Source organism: Camelus dromedarius, chromosome 2 (assembly GCF_036321535.1).
Source record: "Camelus dromedarius isolate mCamDro1 chromosome 2, mCamDro1.pat, whole genome shotgun sequence".
In the NCBI taxonomy this organism is placed as follows: domain Eukaryota; kingdom Metazoa; phylum Chordata; class Mammalia; order Artiodactyla; family Camelidae; genus Camelus; species Camelus dromedarius.
The window spans coordinates 15580591-15602534 of record NC_087437.1 but is presented as its reverse complement, the minus strand read 5'-3'; the positions used below and the strand labels follow the sequence as shown (position 1 = coordinate 15602534).

General features: G+C 42.0%; 1 protein-coding gene and 1 non-coding gene across 9 annotated transcripts in view; one reads left to right on the top strand and one right to left on the bottom strand.

Moving 5' to 3' along the window:
• Positions 1-11836: 11836 nt before the first annotated feature.
• The window catches only part of CEP63 (centrosomal protein 63), a 64903-nt gene continuing 54795 nt past the window's right edge, over positions 11837-21944 (bottom strand). For 5 of the 8 annotated variants that reach the window (XM_031438682.2, XM_031438740.2, XM_031438903.2 and 2 more), the window contains 4 exons: positions 21153-21239; positions 15446-15651; positions 14229-14508; positions 11837-12352 (listed from right to left, as the gene is read on the bottom strand). In XM_031438682.2, coding sequence (XP_031294542.1) covers positions 12194-12352; positions 14229-14508; positions 15446-15651; positions 21153-21239 — 732 coding nt within the window. In that variant the 3' untranslated portion in view covers positions 11837-12193. The remainder of the gene's footprint in view (positions 12353-14228; positions 14509-15445; positions 15652-21152; positions 21240-21944) is intronic. The other 3 variants (XM_031439016.2, XM_064491360.1, XM_031438952.2) reach the window with 2 other exon arrangements.
• TRNAL-AAG (transfer RNA leucine (anticodon AAG)) lies at positions 15204-15275 on the top strand. The gene has a single exon. It is a non-coding gene; the product is annotated as a tRNA-Leu (tRNA).

Genomic DNA, 21944 nt, shown 5'->3' with positions numbered 1-21944 from the left:
TGACTGTGGAACAACAAATTGTCCAGTGAACCCTTTGCCGATATGTACATGTATCAGCGTGTTTGTGAACACCAAAGGGATCTGGAAATTAACACTGACCATTTCATTATGTTACAATGAAATGTAGCCAAGATACTGACGGTGTTGGGAGGCCTCCTGCCCCCAAATCCTTTGTGATTGTCCTGCCCTCAGGACGGACGACGGTGAGCGTGGGCATTGTGAACCCTCTCGTGTCTGTTTCATCAGGATCAGATCCCCTTCCCCACCTCCCAGGAGAAACGCAGCAGAGAGAACATGTCAACCTGATTGCAGGAGGAAAACCATTTTGTCTGTAAAAGCTTCTTTGGGCATTTTTAAAGCTCAACAAGAGTGTTAAAAGTCTATTTAAAAAGAAGCCAATGGGCTTCTTTCTGGAAAGTTGGCCTCTTAGCTGCTGGTTGCTGTTTGAGTGAAAGCTGTCTTGTGCGGTCAGGAGCCATCGATGCAGGATTGAAGGCTCTATTTCCCTCCATCAACATTGACTTGGGAGATCCCTGCAGCTCCCTGGAGACCCCTCCTCATGGTGCTCCTGAGGCTGGGGTGGCCTGTCGGACGACACCAGGATGCTACAATGGTTCAACGCACAAACCCCGCAGTCAGCCACCCAGATTCTACACACCCCCTGTGCCACATCGCACTGCTGTGGGCAAGTTACTGAACCTCCTGTCCTAGTTTTCTCAGCAGTAAAATCATAGCACCTACCAAGAAAGTTTCTGATGAGGTTTGAATGAGTTACAAGGATAAAGTGAACAGAACCATCCCCAGCTCATAGTAAGTGCTCGCTGAGGTCACCACTGCCACACCACAGTTGTCACCAGCATGATGAGGATGATACCGATGTGCTGTGCGTTGTTCCCTGGAGAATCTGAAGCTCACAGGCCCCTCATAAAGTCATTCCAGTCATGGATTCCAGCCTAATAAGAAGAAATCCTGTCTCCAACACTTGACCGCCCTGCCTCTCCTAGAATCTTCCAGAGGCCAGAAGCTCAGCCCTGCACCAGGCAGCTGTACATTACCTGACACCTCTGCTGAAAGGCCCTCCCTCCTACGTGCCTGCCTTAAATTAAAGCAGTTGACCAATCTGCCCGCTGGCCTGTGAACACATCTGTCACATTCCAGGACCACCAGGCGGCAGGAGCCCTGAGCCACCAGCACAGACCCAACTGATGCCACCCCAACCCCGTTCTCCCTTCCCATCTCCCACTTCCAAGGAGGAGGGTAGAAATTCTTCCTTTCTCTCAGTAATGTTTAGTAGACCTTTGTAGAACCTTGCCTGTGTTCTGTTAGGTATGTTTCTAAGTATGTTTTTCATGATGCAGTAAATGGTATCAGTTTTTAACTTCAGTTTCTAATCATTCATTTCCAGTGTATAGAAATACAATTATAGTACCTGAAATCATGCTATACATTCTTTGTGACTGTGTACAAAGACAAAAATATGGTTGCGAAATGTTAACACCATCACCAGGATAGCATTTGCTTCTGAAGACAGAAAAAAAAGGACATGAAATTAGGAAAGGCCACGAAGAAGTTTTCAGAAATCTTGTATGCTAGGTGAATTTTGAAGCATAGCTGATGAAATGTTGGCATTTGTTAAATCTGGCTGGGAGGGTGGGCAAGTCATCCATGCCACCATCTAAGAAAAATAATCTTTGCCTAACCCAGGATCACAAAGATCCATTTTCTTCTAGGGGTTTTATGGCTTTAGCTCTTAATGGAAGTCATTCTATTCTATGAGCCCCATCCTCCATGGAGGATGGAAGGAGCCCGTGGCAGGTGGCCTGATGCTGTGTGTCGGTGTCCCTTAGAGCCCTGCCAGCAAGGGAAGGTGGCCCATCCTCCTGTAGCTCCCCACCCCTGTCCTGGGGGTCATGCCTGTGGTGATAGACCCCAGCCCAGGTCATCCTTATCACCCCTATGCTGTGTGGGCAGAGGTTGTAAACCTGCTTTGCAGCCTGCACACTGTTAATTAGTGCCTACACTTAAAAATCAGGAAAACCACATTAGTATCTGACTGGTGACTTGCCCTAAGAAGCCAGTGAACATCTCCACAGGGGACCAAGTTGCAGCGCTCCCTTTGGATGGGCGCTGCTCAGGTTACCCACGCCTGCCCCACTGACCGTCTCCCAAACCCTCAGACCAAGGTCAGCTGCCCAGCCTTGAGTGGATGCTTTCCTTCTGCCCCTCTTGGGTAACAGATGTTACCTGCAAGGCCTCATCTACAGCTTTTTGATTCTCTTCCCTATTTGGCGTCTCACCTGACCTCACTGAGCGAGAATCAGAGTCCATGTTCTGCGTATGAAGAAACTGCCCAAGGGCGTACAGCTGCTAAGTGGCCAACTGGCTTTGAGGCCTCCCTCTCTGCTCTTAGACTGCTTCCCTTGGCCTGTCACCCTGGGCACTGGGGCTGCCTCAGTGATGCAGACTGCTTAAGGGCGCAGGTGTGCTAGTAGCCCCACTGTGCACACTTGTCAGAGGTTCTGAGAGCAAGAAGGGAGCCGGGCTCTGTATTGCCAGCATCTTCAGGGAATCGCAGGAGCTCAGACTTCTAAGATACGGAGTTTGCTTGGTTAAATATTTGATGAATGAATGAATAAATGGATGCACTGTCATCTGAGTAGCCCAGATACGTTTAACCATTAATCAAAACGCATTAACTGCAGAAATATTTTAGCTCAGGCATGAAGGAAGAGGAGGAAGGGCAGCCTACCAGGCAGCCAGGCCAGGCCCTCCCTGGCCACCGAGGCCCTCTTGTCTCCTGGCTGAGCATTTAAGGGAGGCCTTCCCATGAAAAGCATAGACAATAATATTTGCACAACCCTCTTGGGTAAACTGGGGAGGATTCAAGGCTATCTATAGGGAACAAAATTCATTACATTTTCTCTGCAGTACATAATTATGATGATAAAAATAAAATGAAAGTATTAGGAAAGACACTGAATTTATATAAAACTGGTAAGATCTGCTCAAATATTTTAATGAAAACCCAGACTTTTCTTTCACGATCTTAACTTTTTGTGTCAGGATTTATGCTAGAAATTGTTAAAAAAAATTCCTGATCAAGATGCTTCTGGTTAACAATGTCTTTCAATTCTTCCTAGTCCACTTTGATGAGAAACTTTGCAAAGTAATGATAATTTTCCTTTACAATATTAATTCGAAAATTATAAAATGTATTTAGAGACTCCAATTGCAATTCCTCTTCTTTAAATGACAAATTTATTGCTGAAGTATGGACAGATTTTGAATCCAATAAAACATTTTTGATCAACCAATATAGTATGAGAAACACTAATTTGGGGAGCTTCTGTTTCTTGTAGCTGGCTTGGGGTGAGGGGTGGCAGGGTACGCAATAGAGAGCTACGATTAACTGACCATTGCTGGATAAAATGTTTGCCTTGTTTGTAAGATTTAATTTTAGGCCAGGGGCCCAAAATGCATGACTTGAGATTCAGGGACTACTGGATTACTTTGTGAAGACAGAATTCAGGACCACTAGAGTTGTCCCCACCGGAATTCCATCTGGCCTCCCTGCACCAGCCACCCTCCTCCTGCCCCTTGTCCCCAGTCCCCAGGTGGCTGCGCTTGGGCTACAAAATTCTGCCTGGGTGCACAGAGCATCAGCTCCTGCTGTTGTCATGGGCTCCTTGTCCACAGTGGACAGCGGGACCCTCTGCAGCTCTGTTGAAGGAGATGTCCAAGTGGTCCAGCTTTTCCTTGATCATATGCAACGAGCCCAGGATGTCACTCATTGGGTTTGTCACTTATAGGGACTGTGGGCTGCTTGACCAAACCTAGCTTTTCTCTAAGAGTCCCAGGCCAGGAACTCTGACCATCCCAGGCTTGACCTGGCTGCCTGATATGCGGAGGGCATCTAAGAACCCAGGGTCCCCGGTAACCCAGGTGGGAGCCTCTGATCTGTCACGTGCATAATGCTGGTTTTCCAAGATGCCCAAAGGCACTCCATGAATAATGGATAAGTTGGTTTGTGATCTCATCCATTTAAAGACTCAGTTTTTAGAACCACAGGTGACACTAAGCACAAATGCCTCCCTCACGACACAAGTGAAAGTTCACGTAGAACCAGACTGACCAGATATAAGGTAAAGCATAAATAAGCACCGAGCCTCTAAATCATTTACCTGGAGTCCACAGATCCCCTACAAGGGGTCTGAGGAGAGAATTTAAGTCTCCGTGAACTTGGATGGGAAACCTTGACATCCTTATTCTCAGTAAGCTCTAACTGAAAGTTAGTTTTCATTCCATTGGGCGTCTAGACCAGAAACCACAGCACTGCCAGCAGTACCTGGGGCTTTGTCCCAGTAGAAACCACAGGTGCTCTCACATCTCACTACAGGTGTTGGCAGACACCTCCAAGCATTATTTTCAGGCATCGTTGCACTCAGTCTCATTATTAATGAGTTAATAAAGAGGCGCATATAACACTTTATTACAAATTTGTTTATTCTTGGGTTTTGATGACTAAATGCCAATATAACTGGTTTCCCTTTTAACACTGTGGATTTTATTTTGTGCACTTAGTCAATAGTCTGAGAGGTCCATAGGTTTTTCTACTCCGCCAAAGAAGCCTCTGGCACACAAAAGGTTAAGAACCACTAAGCGTCTATGGCCACCAGCTCCCAGTGATTTGGGAAGCCCAAGGGAGGCCATCAGGGAAAAGGATGGAGGGGTCATGGCCGGCAGGAGGGAGAGGGGCAGTTCTATCCTGGCCCGGGGCTGGGGGCAGGGGGTATGACATGCAGCCTTTTCTGTTCTGCTTTGCACATTTCTAAGGAGCACTTACTAACACTCTAAAAAATTTCAGATCTCTGGGAAACAGTTTGAGAAATGTGGATTTAAGGAATGACTTAACCTGGGAAAATACTGGAATTGCATGATGTTGTTAAACCATATGTTAGTGTTAGACCTTTTTTGGAGCAAAATAAAGAGACCAAGGGATACCTTGTTAGTCCACAAATGGCACCTCATGCAAGAAGGATCAGGTTGATTATATCACAGATTCAGAACCTTCCCATCCTTTGCTCACGGTCCAAGATTTATTAATATGAACAGGCTGCTGCCAGGGTTCCATGCTGGGCTGAGAGGGCTGTCAGCCAGGAGGAGAATCACTGGGGAAGCCGCAGGGCTCCTGCCCCAGCCACCACTCTGTCGGGTTACATGGGGACCTGCACATTTGGAGGACATGCTCCTGCTGGGAGCAAGGGCTGTGCTCAACCATGGCTGAAGGGACAAATTGGTAGAAAACGCCTTGTTTGTGGCATTTCATTTTAGGCTGAGGAACTGAAATGCATGTCCTAGATTGCAGAAAGATTCCCACTGGTGAGTTGTTTCAGTTTATACTATACATCAGGGGCATCTGTGGACTGACATCAGCTGATCTCTGTGTTTTGCTCCAAAAAGGTCTGACACTAACACACAGTTCAACAATACCATGTACTTATATGTATATTCCTAGGTTAAGTCGTTCCTTAAATCCACATTTCTCAAACTATTTTCCAGAGATCCAAGAGATGGCCCACCGAGAGGCCTTCACTCTTTCCCAAGCCAGCGCCATGGGGATCAGAACAGCTCTGCGGACACTGGATGCCTCCCAGAGCATGGCCGCCCAGAAAAGCACTGGGCAAAGTGGTGTTGAACAGTATTTAGCTGTTCTGCTTCCCGGAGCTGAAGAAATGAGCAGGTGTATGTAGTGTACCTGGCTTTTCTTCCTCAGTGTCACCTTCACACTTGTGGAGATATGGGGGAACTTGCCAAGCAGTCTTAGGGCACAGTCCGTATTCCCACACTTCCCCATCAGTGGTCTGGAACCCTGTCTACAACGTTCTGTCAACAGTCCTCCTCTAACCTCTGAGATACTGCCAAGCGTTCCTGCAGCCCCTCCATATAATATACTTAGCCGAGAAACTCTGCCTGGCTGATTAGGACAGATGTTGCTGCCAGGGTCCTCCATCATCCTGGAGACTGCCCCCGGCGGGCAGCATGAGCCTGTGCTCCACTGGAGAGACAGCAGGAGCCCTCCGTGCGCCCAGCTCCTGGCAAATCCCTTACCGTCCGTGTCTCGGTGCAGAACTGGCCCCCATAAGAGATTATTCAGACAGAACTTGATCACCACCCTCTAAAGAGGGGTCCCCTGTTACTTCCGAGTGTGAACTAAGAGTGGAAAATATGAAATTGTAGAATAGCGTGCACTGTATGTGCTGTGATGTTTTCTGAGTATACACTTGAATTCTTTTTTAGGTATTGCTGTGCATCAGAGGCTTTTTTTGATAAGAGCTTTAAGATATAATTCACCCACCTAAAATGTACAATTCAGTGATTTTTAGCTATGCTATATTCAGAGCTGTGCAACCATCACCACAATCAACTTTTTCCCCCATTTTTTAAAAAACTGAAGTATAGTCAGTTACCATGTATCAATTTCTGGTGTACAGCATAATGTCATGCATATACATAGTCGTTTTCATACACTTTTTCATTAAAGGTTATTACAAGATATTGAATATAATTCCCTGTGCTATGCAGAAAAAAATTTTTAATCTATTTTTATATATAGTAGTTAATATTTGCAAATCTCGAACTCCCAAATATAGCCTTTCCCACTCCTTTCCCCCCCGGTAACCATAAGATTGTAAACTGTGTCTTTATAATCCCCAAAGAAAAAACCCACCCCCTTTAGTCTTCACCCTCAATCCTGCCATACCCCACCCCAGCCCTAGGCAATTAGCAACTATGTTCTGTCTTTACAGATTTGCCTATCATGGACACTTCATATGAGTGGAATCACACATATATGTGGTTTTTGTGACTGTCTTCTTTCACTGAGCATAACGTTTTCAGGTTTCATCCATGTTGTAGCATCAGCACTTCAGTCTTTTTTTATTCCCAAGTAATATTCCATTGTAGAGATATACCACTTTTGTTTATCCATTCATCAGTTGATGGACATTTAGGGGTTTTTTTTTTTTTTCCATTTTGGAGCTATTATAAAAAATGCCACTTTGAATATTCATGTGCAACTCTTTGTGTGGACATATGTTTTCCATTTGCATGCAATTCTTTGTGTGGACGTTATGTTTTCATTGAGCCTGGGTGTGTATCTAAGCTTGGTATTGCTGGGTAAGATGATAAATCAAAATTAAACTTTTTGAGGAACTGCCGAATTGTTTTCCAAAGTAACTGAAACATTTTACATTCCCATCAGCAACGTATGATTGTTCCAATTCCAATTTCTCCACATCCTCATCAACACTGGTCATTGTCCATCTTTTTTATTACAGGGGGTGTGAAGGGTTTAGAACATCTTTTCATGTGCTTATTAGCCATTTGAATATTCTTTAGAGAAAAGTCCATTCAGATCCTCTGCCCACTTTTAAATTGGGTTGTTTCTTTATTATTGAAAAGCTTGAATTTTTAATGACTATTCAACTGCACTTTCAGACTCAGCCCCAGTAGGAACTGGTTGGGCTCCTCCAATTTTGTATCTCTCCCCAGGAAACGGAACACTATTCTGGGAGAATTTCAGGCCCTAAAATTGTGGTTCTTAATCTCTTTTTGGCTCACAGATATCTTGAAAATCTTGTAGAAACTATGAATCCTCTCCCTGCATTTAATATCAGGGAGTTCCTGGGTCTTCTGCCATTCAAGTTTCTTTCTTTTCATAAGAGCAGAAACCCACTTCTGATTGGATTGTCAAATTAGTTGAAACTGGATTTAATGAGCAACGTAAGTTTCCCAAATTCTAGGTTCCCACAGAGAGAAACAGAGTGAACTGTGCTGTTCAAATTATTAAAGTTGCACTATGGAGAAATAGCTTTTACAGAAGATTGCTTTAAAGGTCTACAGCCCATGTCCCTCTTTGATCAAGCCAGGCCATGAGAGCTTTCCACCACTGTGTTTGGGACCTCTGAGAACTGGTTCATCTAGATAACACTGCAGCTTTGTGCCATCAGCTCGCACTGGGGCCCCCTGTAAGGAAGCTGTACACTCCTCATTCAAAGTTACGAAAATGCTGTGTCCGTACACACACCGAGAAAGAGTGCTTCTCTTGAACACATGGCGTTTTTTGTAATAATTAACAAGTAACAATTTCATTATTTACTTAATAAATAATGTTTTCTTCTCTGCTTTGTCCCTTAAAAACTCAGAGGTGCCGTTGCTGCCTGCCTCTAGCAAGTGGACTGGACTAGATGCTCGTTTGCGATCAGCATTTACAGCCCTCACATCCCCTTTGAACTGACCCCACCATTTGTTCCTTTTTGATGCATTTTTGTATACTATTATCTCAGGCTGTTTCTGGAGCAAGCCAACAAAATTCTTTTTCTAATTCTGCCATCCTGCACTCATGCAGTGCATTCTATAAAATGCCATGCATGACAGCTGTTTGCTTAATGTTTGTTCTCAGTGACAGAGTTTATTTTGGAGTTATTTTTCTCACCTGTACATTTCAGGTGCTGGACTCAAGGGTATTTTGCAAACAGACAACCATCACCTATAGTTTACCAGGTGTGTATAAAAGGGAAGGTAGAATTTCTACAGCGAAGCAGACATAACAGAAACACAGAGTGTTGTATTGTTTCTATTCGACAAGATCCTTTCCCAGTGCTTACTAGGCCAGGCCCTGTTCTAAATGCTTTGCAAATACAAATCTTCACAAACCCTACAAGGTAGGTATGATTTGATTTTTATTTCCCCACTTTATAAGTAAGAAAACTGAGGCACAAAGAGGTTAATTAACTTGCCTGAGGTCACAGAGTTTGTAAGTGGCAGAACTAGGAAAAGGGTTGTCAGAGAGTCCATAATCTCTATCCCAAGGTGCTGCTGGAAAGAGCTAGGGCTCTGGGACCCTGGGCAAGCCACCTGAATCCTGTCACATGGGTGCAGTGACACCCGCTGCCTCCCAGACTAGTTGAGATCAAATGAGACTCCACGGAAAGGTCATGTCCAACCACAGTGGGAACTCAACTTTGTCTTCTTTAGCTAAAATCTGCACAGAAATCGAGACAAAACTTCACTGGGAATACAGGCCAAGAAGAATGAGAGAACTCACCTAAAACATTATCTGAAAACACCACAAGCAGACTTCAGCACCCTTTTCAGCTAATTTGGACACCCCGATAGCAGAAGTATGAAGAAACTAACTCAAATTTAATTTGGACACATTTTGATATTTGGCATATCTTTCTGAAAAAAGAAGTTGAGAGATTAAATTACAATCAAATGTTCCAATAAAATTCAGACAATTGGTTAACTATTCAACTTTAAATAACACAGTATAAATGTAAGGAAGTACATAGTACATCATGATTCCTTAAGTATTTCCAGTGACTGTTCTCCCAGTCAACAAGTACTACGAACTTTCCAGAAAGAAAGCAGGGGCTGTACCCTATGGTTTTAAGTGAAAGCTTGGGACAGTCTGAAACTCAAAAATCCCCTCATACCAGTCCACACTGATTCAGTATTTTTGAAGTCCGCAAAGTCCTTTCAGATATATACTTTCAGTATTACCCCCATTTTGCAGGTCAATACAGTGAAAGCCAGAATGGAGGTGATTCTCATCCACCTAGTATTTGCTTAGTATGCTGCAGCATGCTGACTGAGGATGGCTCTTGCTTTTAAGGAGTTCTCAGTTCAGTGGGAGAGACAGAAACTGAAGAGAAAGCTCAGGGTGGTTAGTGCTTTGAGAGGTGCACACACAGGGCACTGTGGGAAATGAGGAGACGCTCCCCATGGGATGTGGGAAAGCTTTGCCAAGCAAGATAAAGGGCAGGTGGGAGCATGTGGGAAGAGGGGGGCTGGCCCAAGGGACAGCATATGCAGAGGCAGAGGGAAAACGCGGTGCCTCTGAGGAAGGACATTTATGCACCTCCGAGTGCTGGGCTTGTGTGGGGAGATGGGGGCCCCACCATGAACAGACCGGCAGAGTCCTTCCCCTCCAGGAGCTCACTTCTAAAGGCAGAATAGGCAATAAAAACGTATTTCAAGTAACAAATGATTTCTGAAAGTAGTGAGCACTATGAGAGAAGTAACTCAGGGCAGTGAGCAAGAGAAACTGGGAGAAGCAGCTTTGGGAGAAAATGCCAATCCCGGGTGAGGAGAGAGAAAGGGACTCCAGGTCAACAGCAAGCGTGAGGACCTAATGGGTTAAAGCTGGCCACACCCAAGAAACAGAAAGGAGCCGAGTGGCTGGAGCACAAGGACAAACGGTGACCCAGTGGGCATGGAGGCAGGCACAGAGAATTGGGGGCCTTGTAAATATTGAGGGCCTTGGAGGCCACGGTAAGCAATTCAGATTTAATCTGAGTGCAGTAAGGAGCCTCTGAAGGCTTTGAAGAGAGGTAGCAGTGACACTGTTTAATTTACATTTCTAAAGGATAACTCTGGAGGCACTGTGGAGGGTGAATTATTGGGGTCAGGAGGAGGAGGAGGAGTAGCAATTAGGGGGCTACTGGCGGGATCTCAGTGAGAGACGGGTTCGCTTGGATCAGGGTGGAAGCAGCGGAGGAGGGCAACGGTTGGACCTGAGACAGGAGGCAGGGCTGACAGGCCCTCCCGATGGCTTGGATATGGCGGTGTGGGTAAGGACGGAAGTAAAGATAGCTCCTAGCAACTGGCAAACGTGATGCTGTCCTGCATGGAATCTAAGCAAGAGCCAGAATCAAGAGCTCTCTCTCTTGGAAATGTTCAACCTAAGATGCTTATCAGACATTGAAGTGAAGAAATTCTGTAAGGAGCTAGATACCCAAGGCAGCAGCTCCAGGGAGAGGCCGATATTAGTTTTGAATGTAGGGGTCACTGGCCTACAGAGGGAACTAGAGGGGAGGGAGCCTTTCGAAGAGGAAAAGCGAAAAGAGGAGAATGAGAAGGAGTGGCCAGTGGGTAGGAGTGTCAGGTGACAGAAGCCAAGAGAGGAAGAGGGCGAGGCCAGCTGTGGGAAATGGTGCTCTGGCACTGCTGAGGTCACAGGAGACCTCGCCTCCAGAGCAGGGGAGCAGATTCATGGTGAGGAGGGAAATGCGGGTGGAGAGGGTTAAGAAGCCAACGGAGTATACGGTTATCAAAATTCATCATGTTGTACATCTGAAATATGCATAGTTTACTGTACAGGAACCATCCCACAACAAAGGTGTTTTTTTTAAAAAAAAGCCATTTAAAAATTAAAAAAAAAAAAGGAAGACAATGGAACAGTTGCTGCAGACAGCTCTCGCCAGAGAGTCTGCATGAAAGGGGGCCAGTGCGGCAGTAGGTACAGAGTAGCGGATTATGGAGCAGCAGACAGGGTGTGGAACTGAGGCTTTTGTTTTGCTTTAAAGAAAGAAGACATCACAGGATGTCTGCACGCCTATAGGAAAGATTCGCAGAGAAGGATGGCTCACATGTCCCCTCTAGCCGGCAAGAGCCCTACACCTCACCTTCCGGTCTCTGCGCACATCCCAGCTCCTCCGCTGGATCGAATCCTGTGATGCTCATATGCTGGTGTCCTGTTCTGATCAACTCTCCATGGTTTCAAATGCCTCCCGCACCTTGAGATCTTTGTCTCCCCTTAAACCTCTCCTCGGGAAAGCAGAAAATGTAGATGCCCACTGAGCATCCCCCAGGCGTGCCCCCTCCCCATCTCTTACACTCATGTTTTGAGGAAGAGGCTTCCTGTCAAAGCTCCCAGGCCAGCCGTGCACATCCTACCGCCCAACTGGCTCATGGGTAGCAGAACCAGTAAACCAACCTGGGTCACTGCCTCTGAAATCCACACTTGCACTACATATACTGGCCTCAAAGGAAGTTCCCATGGGTACTTTATTTTCAACATGTATCATAAAATTTTTATTTTAATTAGTCTATATTCACATTTAAGTCAGCAAGAGAAAGTATCATTTTATGATAATAAATACTAATATGAGAAAAAAGGCTAGCAAAGCAGTTTATTTACAAGTCATTGCTGGAAAAAGTCCTTCAAACAAACCAGAGCAGTGAAAACAGCCTGGAGCTGAGTCCAGCTTCTCAGACCCACCCCAGCCGCCTTAGCTGTCCCACCTTTATGATTTTCACATGTTCCTGCTTCTAAAGCGCCGCTACTTCATGAGGACGGGAACTCTTCGGTGTTTATTTTTATTTCCAAGTTTGTGATTTTTTTAAGAGGCTACTTTAGGGCTGTGAATTGTTTCACGGTCTTTTCACTCTCTCTTTTCAGTTCTTCAATGTGGGCATCCAGGCGCTCTAGAATGTGGTGAGACCTCAGCTCCTCCTCTTCCAAAAACCTTGTCGCTATTGAACCAAGAGGAGACAGGGCCAAGGGACACTGGAAGAGAAGCACATTTGGACATATGTAAGTTGAGCAGTATGTTTCTAAGACACATTGTTCATGGTGTTTTCTAACTAGCAATATTAAAAGGTGATTTTTAAAAAATACTTTCCTCTGAAGAGGTATCTGTTTCTATCCTATGATGAGCAGTTTAAAAAACACTCTGTGAGAATTAACACAGGTCTCTTCCTCCTTCCTGACACAAGCTGCGCAAGTGTAAAGTGCCATGCAGCTGTGAGACGCTAGTTACTGGTCTGAAGACTCTCTCGGGTTAGACTTGGACATCCTTCTATACCCCAGAATAGATAAATTTAATGCCTGTTACTTCAAACTCATTTTTAAAAGCTGAATGTTACTTTCATTTTACAGCACAGGAGATCTACTATAATAAATTAGATACCAGTTAAATCAGTAGTTTCCCTCCTCCAAAATTTCAGTCCACAGTCCCTTACGTGAGACTTTTGGTTTCAGAATTCAGATTTTGGAAAGGTCACGTGTACCATGTTCAGTTGATCCTCAATTACAGTAGTTATTTTTGCTCTTATGGGAAAAATACACACACACACATACACTTCACATAGATTTTAATCCTAAATCCTACAAACTCACCCCAGTAGATTCTATTTTCCTTTTTTTACAAAAGAGAAAACAAGGCTCAGAGAATTTAGTGACCTGCCTGAGGCCACCCCACTAGAGGGCCAGAGTTGGGGTTCAAACCCTGTTCAGCCCCCGTGTCTGAGCTCCTTGCACAACCCTGCGTTGCCACCAGCGGCACCATCCTCTGGGCACCTCAATACAAAGGCGGAAACAAGAGCGCCACCTTGGACAACCTCAGCTGGACACGTGAGCCCAGGGACTCAAATGTGCTGCGGCTCTGTACGTGTCCATGAATGACTGGAAGTGCTGATGAGTGCTGATCAGGGGCTACAAACCACTCAGGGAGAGGGCAAATGTGCGAACACAGAAGCCGTGACTTGTGAGCACTAGCATGTGTGCTGCCCTGGTGGAGTCTGTGGTAACTCTCCATAATCAAACACATTGATATTTCAAAGTAAGATGCTAAGTGGGATAAATAAAGTCTGTACATATTATCACATCATTTCAGTTCAGGCCAGGTCAGGTTTTAGTGCCAAGTAAGTTTTGCAGACAAACTTAGGAAGAAAGTTAGTTGTCAGGAATGTTTTGGTTTTCAAAATTTATTTTGACAACTAAACTAAAAGAAAACCTTCCCATGGACTAGCTGGCACACTAAAAAGTCAAAAATACTGAACTTTCCACAGGTACAGGACCACGGGAGGGTGATGGGAAGGCATGGCCAGAGGCGAGCCCTTCAGCACAGAAGGCACACAAGACGACGGAGTGGAGTCCTCTCAGCAGCTGCAGGAACGGCCAGGCGGCCAGCACCGCCCCGTGTCGAGGGGCAGCCCCTGCCTCCGTGTGGCACCCAGTCTGTTTTCTAGACACATTGGATGCAATTCCTTCCTCCGCCTCCACCCACCGCCTTCCCACAGTTCCTTTTTCCCTCCTCACTGTCTATGCCTCAGGACTGTTTTGGCAGGCAGAGATACTCTTTGAGCCAATCATTCCAATACAAAATTGATCCTCTCTGAAAAAGGCAGGAAGGGAATTTCCAATTTGGGCTAAAAAGAAATGAATACCTATCATTTATATTTCATAAGATGCATTTTGAAAAGTAGTTGTGGCTGACTGTCTTCATGAGCAAAACCGTAAGACAGAAATACATGAGAATAACAAAGGGTACTTAAGATAGAGAACCAGTAAAAAGAAGGGAAAGAAACTCCACGGTTCTCTGCCTTAAAATAAAAAATAAAATCAAACTAAATAAACTAGTAAGATCAGAAAGTTTCCATACCGAAGAGACAAAGTCTTCTTGGTCATTTATACTCTCGGAGACAGAGTCAGAAAAATTGGTTTCATTTGTATCTAGCACTGAAGGCACAGAGTGAGTTTTACACAGAAAGTTAGAAGGCAAAGAGATGGTGGAGCAGCAAGGGCTGATCTCATGACTCGGGGAGCTGAGGCCCGTGGCTGTGGGCCCTACACTATCCGACGCTCGTCCTCGCGGAGAATGAAGACCTGCTTTGTAGTGCTCAGTCTTTATCCCATCATGCCTGTGCTGGCCATGGGCTGGCCTGGGTAGCAGATTAGAAAATAAAACAAATAAACATTGTAGCAACTTTCCTCTTTCAAAACAGACATGTTATAGGACTTTAACTTAAAAATACAGGACCAGGCTACTAGAAAGGCTGGAATTTACAAAATAAGCAGCCCATGTAGACCAGGTGTCCTTTCCAGCCTTGGGGCCCCAAATATCCAACCCTCACTGGCAGGCCCCTGCACACACTTACATATAGCAAGGAAGACAAGGAAGCGGCCAGTGTGGCCGGTGCTAGGATAGAGGGAAGCACTGTGCACAGTGAAGGCACCCATCCTCATCTGGGGGTGGAGGTGGGAGTGGGGTGAGGGTGTCAGCAAAGGCTGTTGGTAGCAAAACATGTAAGCCATACAGTAAGAGCTGAAGCCAGGTAGTTTTTCGCTAAATGCTGACTCCCTATCACTATCCCAAAATTACAAAAGAAACATGTTATTAAAAGCCAACTTTATTTCTTATGGGGTAAGTGGGGTTGGGGAGGTGGGAGGCAGCATGAAAAGGCTCAGGGGAATAAGGTTGCTGTTTATACCTACCACCATTGGTCTGACACTGAAGCCTGAAGGAAAGTGCTACATAACCCCCTGCATTTTTTAACCTATTAGTAGCTTTACTTGTGCACACAGTACTTTAGAATTAAACACAGAGTCCTTTGATGAAGATTTAATTTCTGGGGGTGTGGGTATGGCTCAGTGGTAAAGCACATGCTTAAGATGCATGAGGTCCTGGGTTCAATCCTCAGTACTTCCATAAAAAATTTAAAAAAAAAGAATAAATAAAACATACTGCTATAAAAAACAGTTGTTGCTAATTAAATTTTTTTTAAAGATTTAATTTCTGTAAATTGGAAACTACTCTCAAAGAAATGAGAATTACATTCTAAAGATACACATTTTAAATAAACTATGAAGAAATTTTACTTGAACTCCATATTCTTGAACTCAGGTACTCTGCTGTGTGTTGGTTTAAAGATCCTGTCACAGTTTTTTTTGCACATCTGAGTAGAAATCTCCAGCTGGGTTCTGGTATCCATCAAATCTTTCTGTAGTTGTTGATTTTCAGACACTAATTTATTTAATGCCTCAATATAATTCTCCTGGAGGTCTGCTAGTGAAATCTCTTTTGCCTAATAAAAAAAGAATACTAGCGTCACTTCCTTTGTATAAGAATACTTGTGGGGTGGGGATACAGCTCAGTGGTAGAGCACGTGCTTAGTGTGCACGAGGCCCTGGATTAAGGGAAAAAAATACTTGTGATCTGGGATACTGCTTGTGGAAAATTATGGGGTTTTTTGTTATGTTTTGTTTTGTTTTGTTTTTAGTTGTAACTAGTTAATCTATTGCTATACTTAAGAAAGAGTGAAGATTTGGTTCTGGCCCCCTAAAAGAGGAAAAAGTTTCTGTTTCGTATGTAAATGAGGGTAGAAAGTGAGGAGCACAATGGACTTCCCTGATGTGCCAAGGAATATCCAAGGAGCTGAAGAAAGGCTGGAACCAGGACAGAAGAAAGCTACAGGTAAGAATCAGAAACAGGGGAAAGAAAGAAAATAGCAGCCATGGCTTCTCCAAGAAAGAAGAGGCTGCGCTTAGAGAAATAAGTCAGAGAAAGACAAATACTGCACTTATATGTGGAATCTAAAAAATAAAACAAATGAATGCATATAACAGAAACAGATTCACAAATATAGAGAACAAGCTAGTGGTTACCAGTAGGGAGAGGGAAAGGGGAGGGGCAAGACAGCAGTAGGGGATTAAGAGGGACAAACTACTATGTATAAAATAATTAATTTACAAAGATAAACTGTACAGCACAGGGAATATAACCATTATTTTATAACAGCTTTAAATGGAGTATAATCTATAAAAATATTGAATCACTATGTTGTATATGTTAATATAACAGTGTAACTATACTATATAATTATACAACTATATTTTAGTTTAAAAAAAGCTACCAATTAAAAAGAAAGAGAAATTGAATAGCCCCAGAATACCTGTGGAAGAAAATCAAGAGACCTATATAAAAGAAAGAAATTTGAACAGAAGGCTCTGAAAAGGAATTCTGGCTGGCAGGGACAACTTTTAAATAAATAACTCCCTAGAAAGACACTACCAAAAAAGAAAATTACAGACCAGTATATTTGATGGATACAGATGCAAAAATTTTCAACAAAATATTAGCAAACAGAATCCAACAACACATAAAAAAAGATCATACATTACAATCAAGTTGGATTCATCCCAGGGACACAAGGATGGTTCAACATACACAAATCAATCAATGTGACATACCACATCAACAAAAGAAAGGACAAAAAACCCCACATGACTATCTCAATAGATGCAGAAAAAGCTTTTGATAAAATTCAACACCCATTTATGATAAAAACTTTTACCAAAGTGGGTATAGAGGGAACATATCTCAACATAATAAAAGCTATTTATGACAAACCCACAGCCAGCATAATACTCAATAGTGAAAAGTTGCAAGCTTTCCCCCTAAAATCTGGAACAAGACAAGGATACCCACTCTCATCACTTCTACTCAACATAGTATTGGAATTCCTAGCCACAGCAATTAGACAAGAAAAAGAAATGAAAGGGATCCGCATTGTAAGAGAAGAGGTAAAATTGTCACTATATGCAGGTGACATACTATATATAGAAAATCCTAAAGACTCCACACAAAAACTACCAGAGCTGATAAAAGAATTTGGCAAGGTAGTAGGATACAAGACTAACATAAAGAAATCTTGCATTTCTTTATACTAACAAAATATCAGAAAAGGAAAAGTAAAAAAAAAAAAAAAAAAAAAAAAAAACCTTTTAAAATCACATCAAAAAAACCTCCAAAATTTAGGAATAAACCTGACCAAGGAGGTGAAAGACTTATATGCAGAGAAGTATAAAACACTGATTAAGCAAATTAAAGATGATTTAAAGAAATGGAAAGACATCCCATGGTCTTGGATTGTTAGAATTAATATTGTTAAAATGGCCATACTACTGAAAGCAATCGACAGAGTTAATGCAATCCCTATCAAATTACCCAGGACATTTTTCACAGAACTAGAACAAATAATCCTAAAACTTATATTGAATCACAGAAGACCTAGAATCACCAAAGCAATACTGAAGAAAAAGAACAAAGCTGGAGGAATAACTCTCCCAGACTTCAGACAATACTATACAGCTATAGTAATCAAAACAGTGTGGTACTGGCACAAAAACAGACATACAGATCACTGGAACAGAACAGAGAGCCCAGAAATAAACCCAAAGACCTATGGCTAATTAATCTTCAACAAAGGAGGCAAGAATAATACAATGGAGAAAAGACAGTCTCCTCAGCAAGTGGTGTTGGGAAAACTGGACAGCCGCATGTAAATCAATATACTCCCTCACACCATACACAAAAATAAACTCAGAATGGCTTAAAGACTTAAACATAAGACAAGACACTATCAAACTAGAAGAGAATATAGGCAAAACATTCTCTAATATAAATTGTAGCAATGTTCTCCTAGGGCAGTCTACCAAGGCCATAGAAGTAAAAGCAAAAATAAACAAATGAGACCTAATTAAATTTATAAGCTTTTGCACAGCAAAGGAAACCATAAACAAAACAAAAAGACAATCTACAGAATGGGAGAAAATATTTGCAAATGATGTGATTGACAAGGGCTTAATTTCCAGAATATATAAACAGCTCATACAACTCAACAACAGCAAGCAAACAACCCAATCCAAAAAAGGGCAGAAGACCTAAACAAACAATTCTCCAGTGAAGACATACAAATGGCCAACAGGCACATGAAAAATGCTCAGTGTCACTAATTATCAGAGATATGCAAATGAAAACTACAATGAAGTATTACCCCACACCACTAGAATGGCCATCATTAAAAAGTCCACAAACAACAAATGCTGGAGAGGCTGTGGAGAAAAGAGAACCCTCCTACACTGTTGGTGGGAATGTAGTTTGGTGCAGCCACTATGTAAAACAGTATAGAGATTCCTCAAAAACTAAAAATAGCCTTACCATATGATCCAGCAATCCTGCTCCCAGGCATATATCTGGAGGGAACTCTAATTCAAAAAGATACATGAACCCCAATGTTCATAGCAGCACTATCTACAACAGCCAAGACATGGAAACAACATAAATGTCCATCGACAGATGAATGCATAAAGAAGTTGTGGTATATTTATACAATGGAATACTACTCAGCCATAAAAAAGAATAAAATAATGCTATTTGCAGAAACATAGATGGACCTGGAGATTGTCATTCTAAGTGAAGTAAGACAGAAAGACAAAGAAACATACCATATGATATCACTTATATGTGGAATCTTAAAAAAAAAAAGACCCAAATGAACTTATTTACAAAATAGAAACAGACTTATGACATAGAAAACAAACTTATGGTTACCAGAGGGGAAAGGGGTGGGAAGGAGGGATAAACTGGGGGTTTGGGATTTTTAGGGATTTATAGGCTAACTACTATGTATAAAATAGATGAACAACAAGGTCCTACTGTGCACAACAAGTACACACCTGGTTGTGGTAAGAAAGGACAGTACCACGACAGTTAGATACAGGTTTCAGGAGAAATTAAGCTGAACAGAATCTCTGGTCATAGTCTGGCTTAACCACCCCCTGAGAGTTCCCAACTCTTAAAATATGAATGAGTAATCACTGTATAAGTCTCTCAATCAAGTACTGCCAAATCCTGAGTCTTTTTAAGATTCCATGGTGTAAATCAGGTTGCTTCTTGGTTTTCTTCACCACTAGCTTCATATTGGCTTTATCAGGGCATATAAAGTCATTTTCCATCTACCCATCCATCCATTCATCTTCACCTTACAAAATGTTTAGCTGTTTTCTCCTCTCTCACTTCTTTGTGCTTAAAAAAAAGCCCTTTCATTATAGGTTTAGAGGGGCTTGGGGAGGGAGCCAGACTAGATGCATATGTTCATCTGCCACCTTAAATGATGGCGTAATATTTTCCAGTATATAGAAAAGTCACAATGAACCATCTCTCTACAGATTAACACTTAGTTTATTTCAAAATTTTGGATATTGCAGACATTGAAATGACCATTTTTGTGCATTTGCTCCTATAGGATGGGTTCTTTGGGAATGCAAACTGATATGACCTTTCTGGAGAACGATTCAGCAATGACAATCAAAATCATAAATGCACATGACCCAGGACTTTATAGGCTGTATGTATTTACCAGTTTAATGAATACTGCTAAATTGCACTCTAGAATAGCTGTATCAATTCACTTTCTCATCAACAGAGCACTGGAGAGCCTGCTGTTCTATATCCTTGCCAAGACTGGCGATATTAGTTTTAAAAAAAATCCTTGAAAAGCCAGTAAGCAAAAGAATATTTATTTATTTTATTTTGATTATTGGGGAGAATTGAACAGCTTTTCTTGTTTACTGGATTTTTACATTATTTTTATGAATTATCTATTTATGTCCTTTGCCCATTTTCTACTAGATTCCAATCTTTTAATTATCTTTATAGGAAATCCTCCTATATTAGTATTTTATATTAATCATTTATTTGATAATAGATTATTTTCCTCTAGTCTAGTAGTCTTTTCTTTATGGAGTCTTTTGTTATTCAGAAAATTTATACTTTTATTTTGTAAAATTCTTTATGGTTTCATGATGCTAAGAGAATCTTACCCTCTCAAAAGACTGTAAGAATAGTCCCCCCTTTTAGCTGAAATAAAGTATTTATGTGGTGTTTTGCACGTTCTCCCAGCCCAGCCTCCATAATCTATGAGTGTGGAACTAAAACCGCTTAGGAGCAAACAGGGCATTGTGTAACTATGAATCTCTAGGGGCACATATTCTCTGGAAATACAGAAAAAAAAAAGAATTTCTATAATCTCTGGGTATTTGACCTACATCAAGAAAAGATGCATCAGAATGGATGGGCTATTTTGCAAATTATAAGAATTTTATAACAAAATAGTTAAAAGAGCATCCACAATGTTTATAACTCACTGTTAGCTAGTCAAGTTCTCTCTGGTTTCACAGAAGCTTGTTTACATATCCTATTCTCCCTACTAGATTCCCCTGTCTCCTAAAGGCAGGAATCGCATCTAATTCATCCTCGTGTCCACTGCATTGTCTACTAAAACACTTTGAAGATAAAAGATTCCAGAATATTTGATTAAATACATTGTACATTGTAGAAATATAATGAAAACCAAATTATTTAAAAGGTGATATACTTTATAATGAAAAGATATTGTGAAAATAATAATGACAATAAAAATAATAACAGCATCTAACATGTACTGTGTAATTACTAAATGCCAGACATTATTCTAGGCCCTTCGTATACATTCTCCCTGTTAAGAACACAGACTGGACATATATTCAACGACACACATGATATAAAAACAATCTTCCAATAGCTCGAGTGGAGAGTCATATTTTTCTCACTTCTATCATTGTCCTGACTTCTTTTTATTTGAGAAAGTTTCTACAGAAGGATCATTCCAGTTTGATCACAACTTTCTCTTTATAATATCAATATTTACAGAGTGATTTCTTTAAAGGCTGGATAGTAGAAAAACTTAAGTTTCTATTTATGTACCTCATGTAAACCCAACTCCAATTTCATCACCATTTCAGAAAGATGACGATTTTCTAACTTGAGTGACTCCAGCTGACCCAAAATCTCCTGAGAAAAGCAGAAAAAAAACCAAACATAACAAATAAATCAAAAGCATCTTATAAAATTTTTCCACATGTAATTTTCATTAGGTGAAGTTACATTCTTCATTCATCTGTACAAATACTTCCTAAGATTTTTTGAAAAGATGTTTCAAAATGAATAAATATGCATACAATTTGAGAGAATTCTAAGAATACGAATCAGTGCACGGGTAAACCCCTAACCACTCTCCTGTGTTAGCCTCCTCTTATTGGCTGCTACCTCCAACACCACGTGGACTGCACTCCTTTCACAAGATAATGACTTATTTTCAGTCCCCGTTCTCTTTAGCTTTCCTCCTTGACATTCCTACTTGAAAAGATTCCTGCCTTCCTTGACTTCTGCTTCCTTTGTGAAACTATCTGGTTTCCTTCCTTCCTGCTACTTTGTTTTAGCTCCACTCTAACACCTTTTTACCGTAAATAAGTAGTTTCCTAAGTTTGGTGCAAGTCTCTCCTCTTCGTACACTACGCCTTCTTGTTATAACCTCTAAGTCTCTCAGGGTTTTAAAGGCCAATTTCATGCAAAGACTTCCACAGCTAAACATCTTACCTTGATTTTAACCTTGAACTCCAGGCCTTCTGTGGAATTGACTATTAGATATTTCCATATGAAAGTCCCACCTTTATTTCAAACCAGTGTCCATTCCACCAGCTTCCCTATTTGTACCTT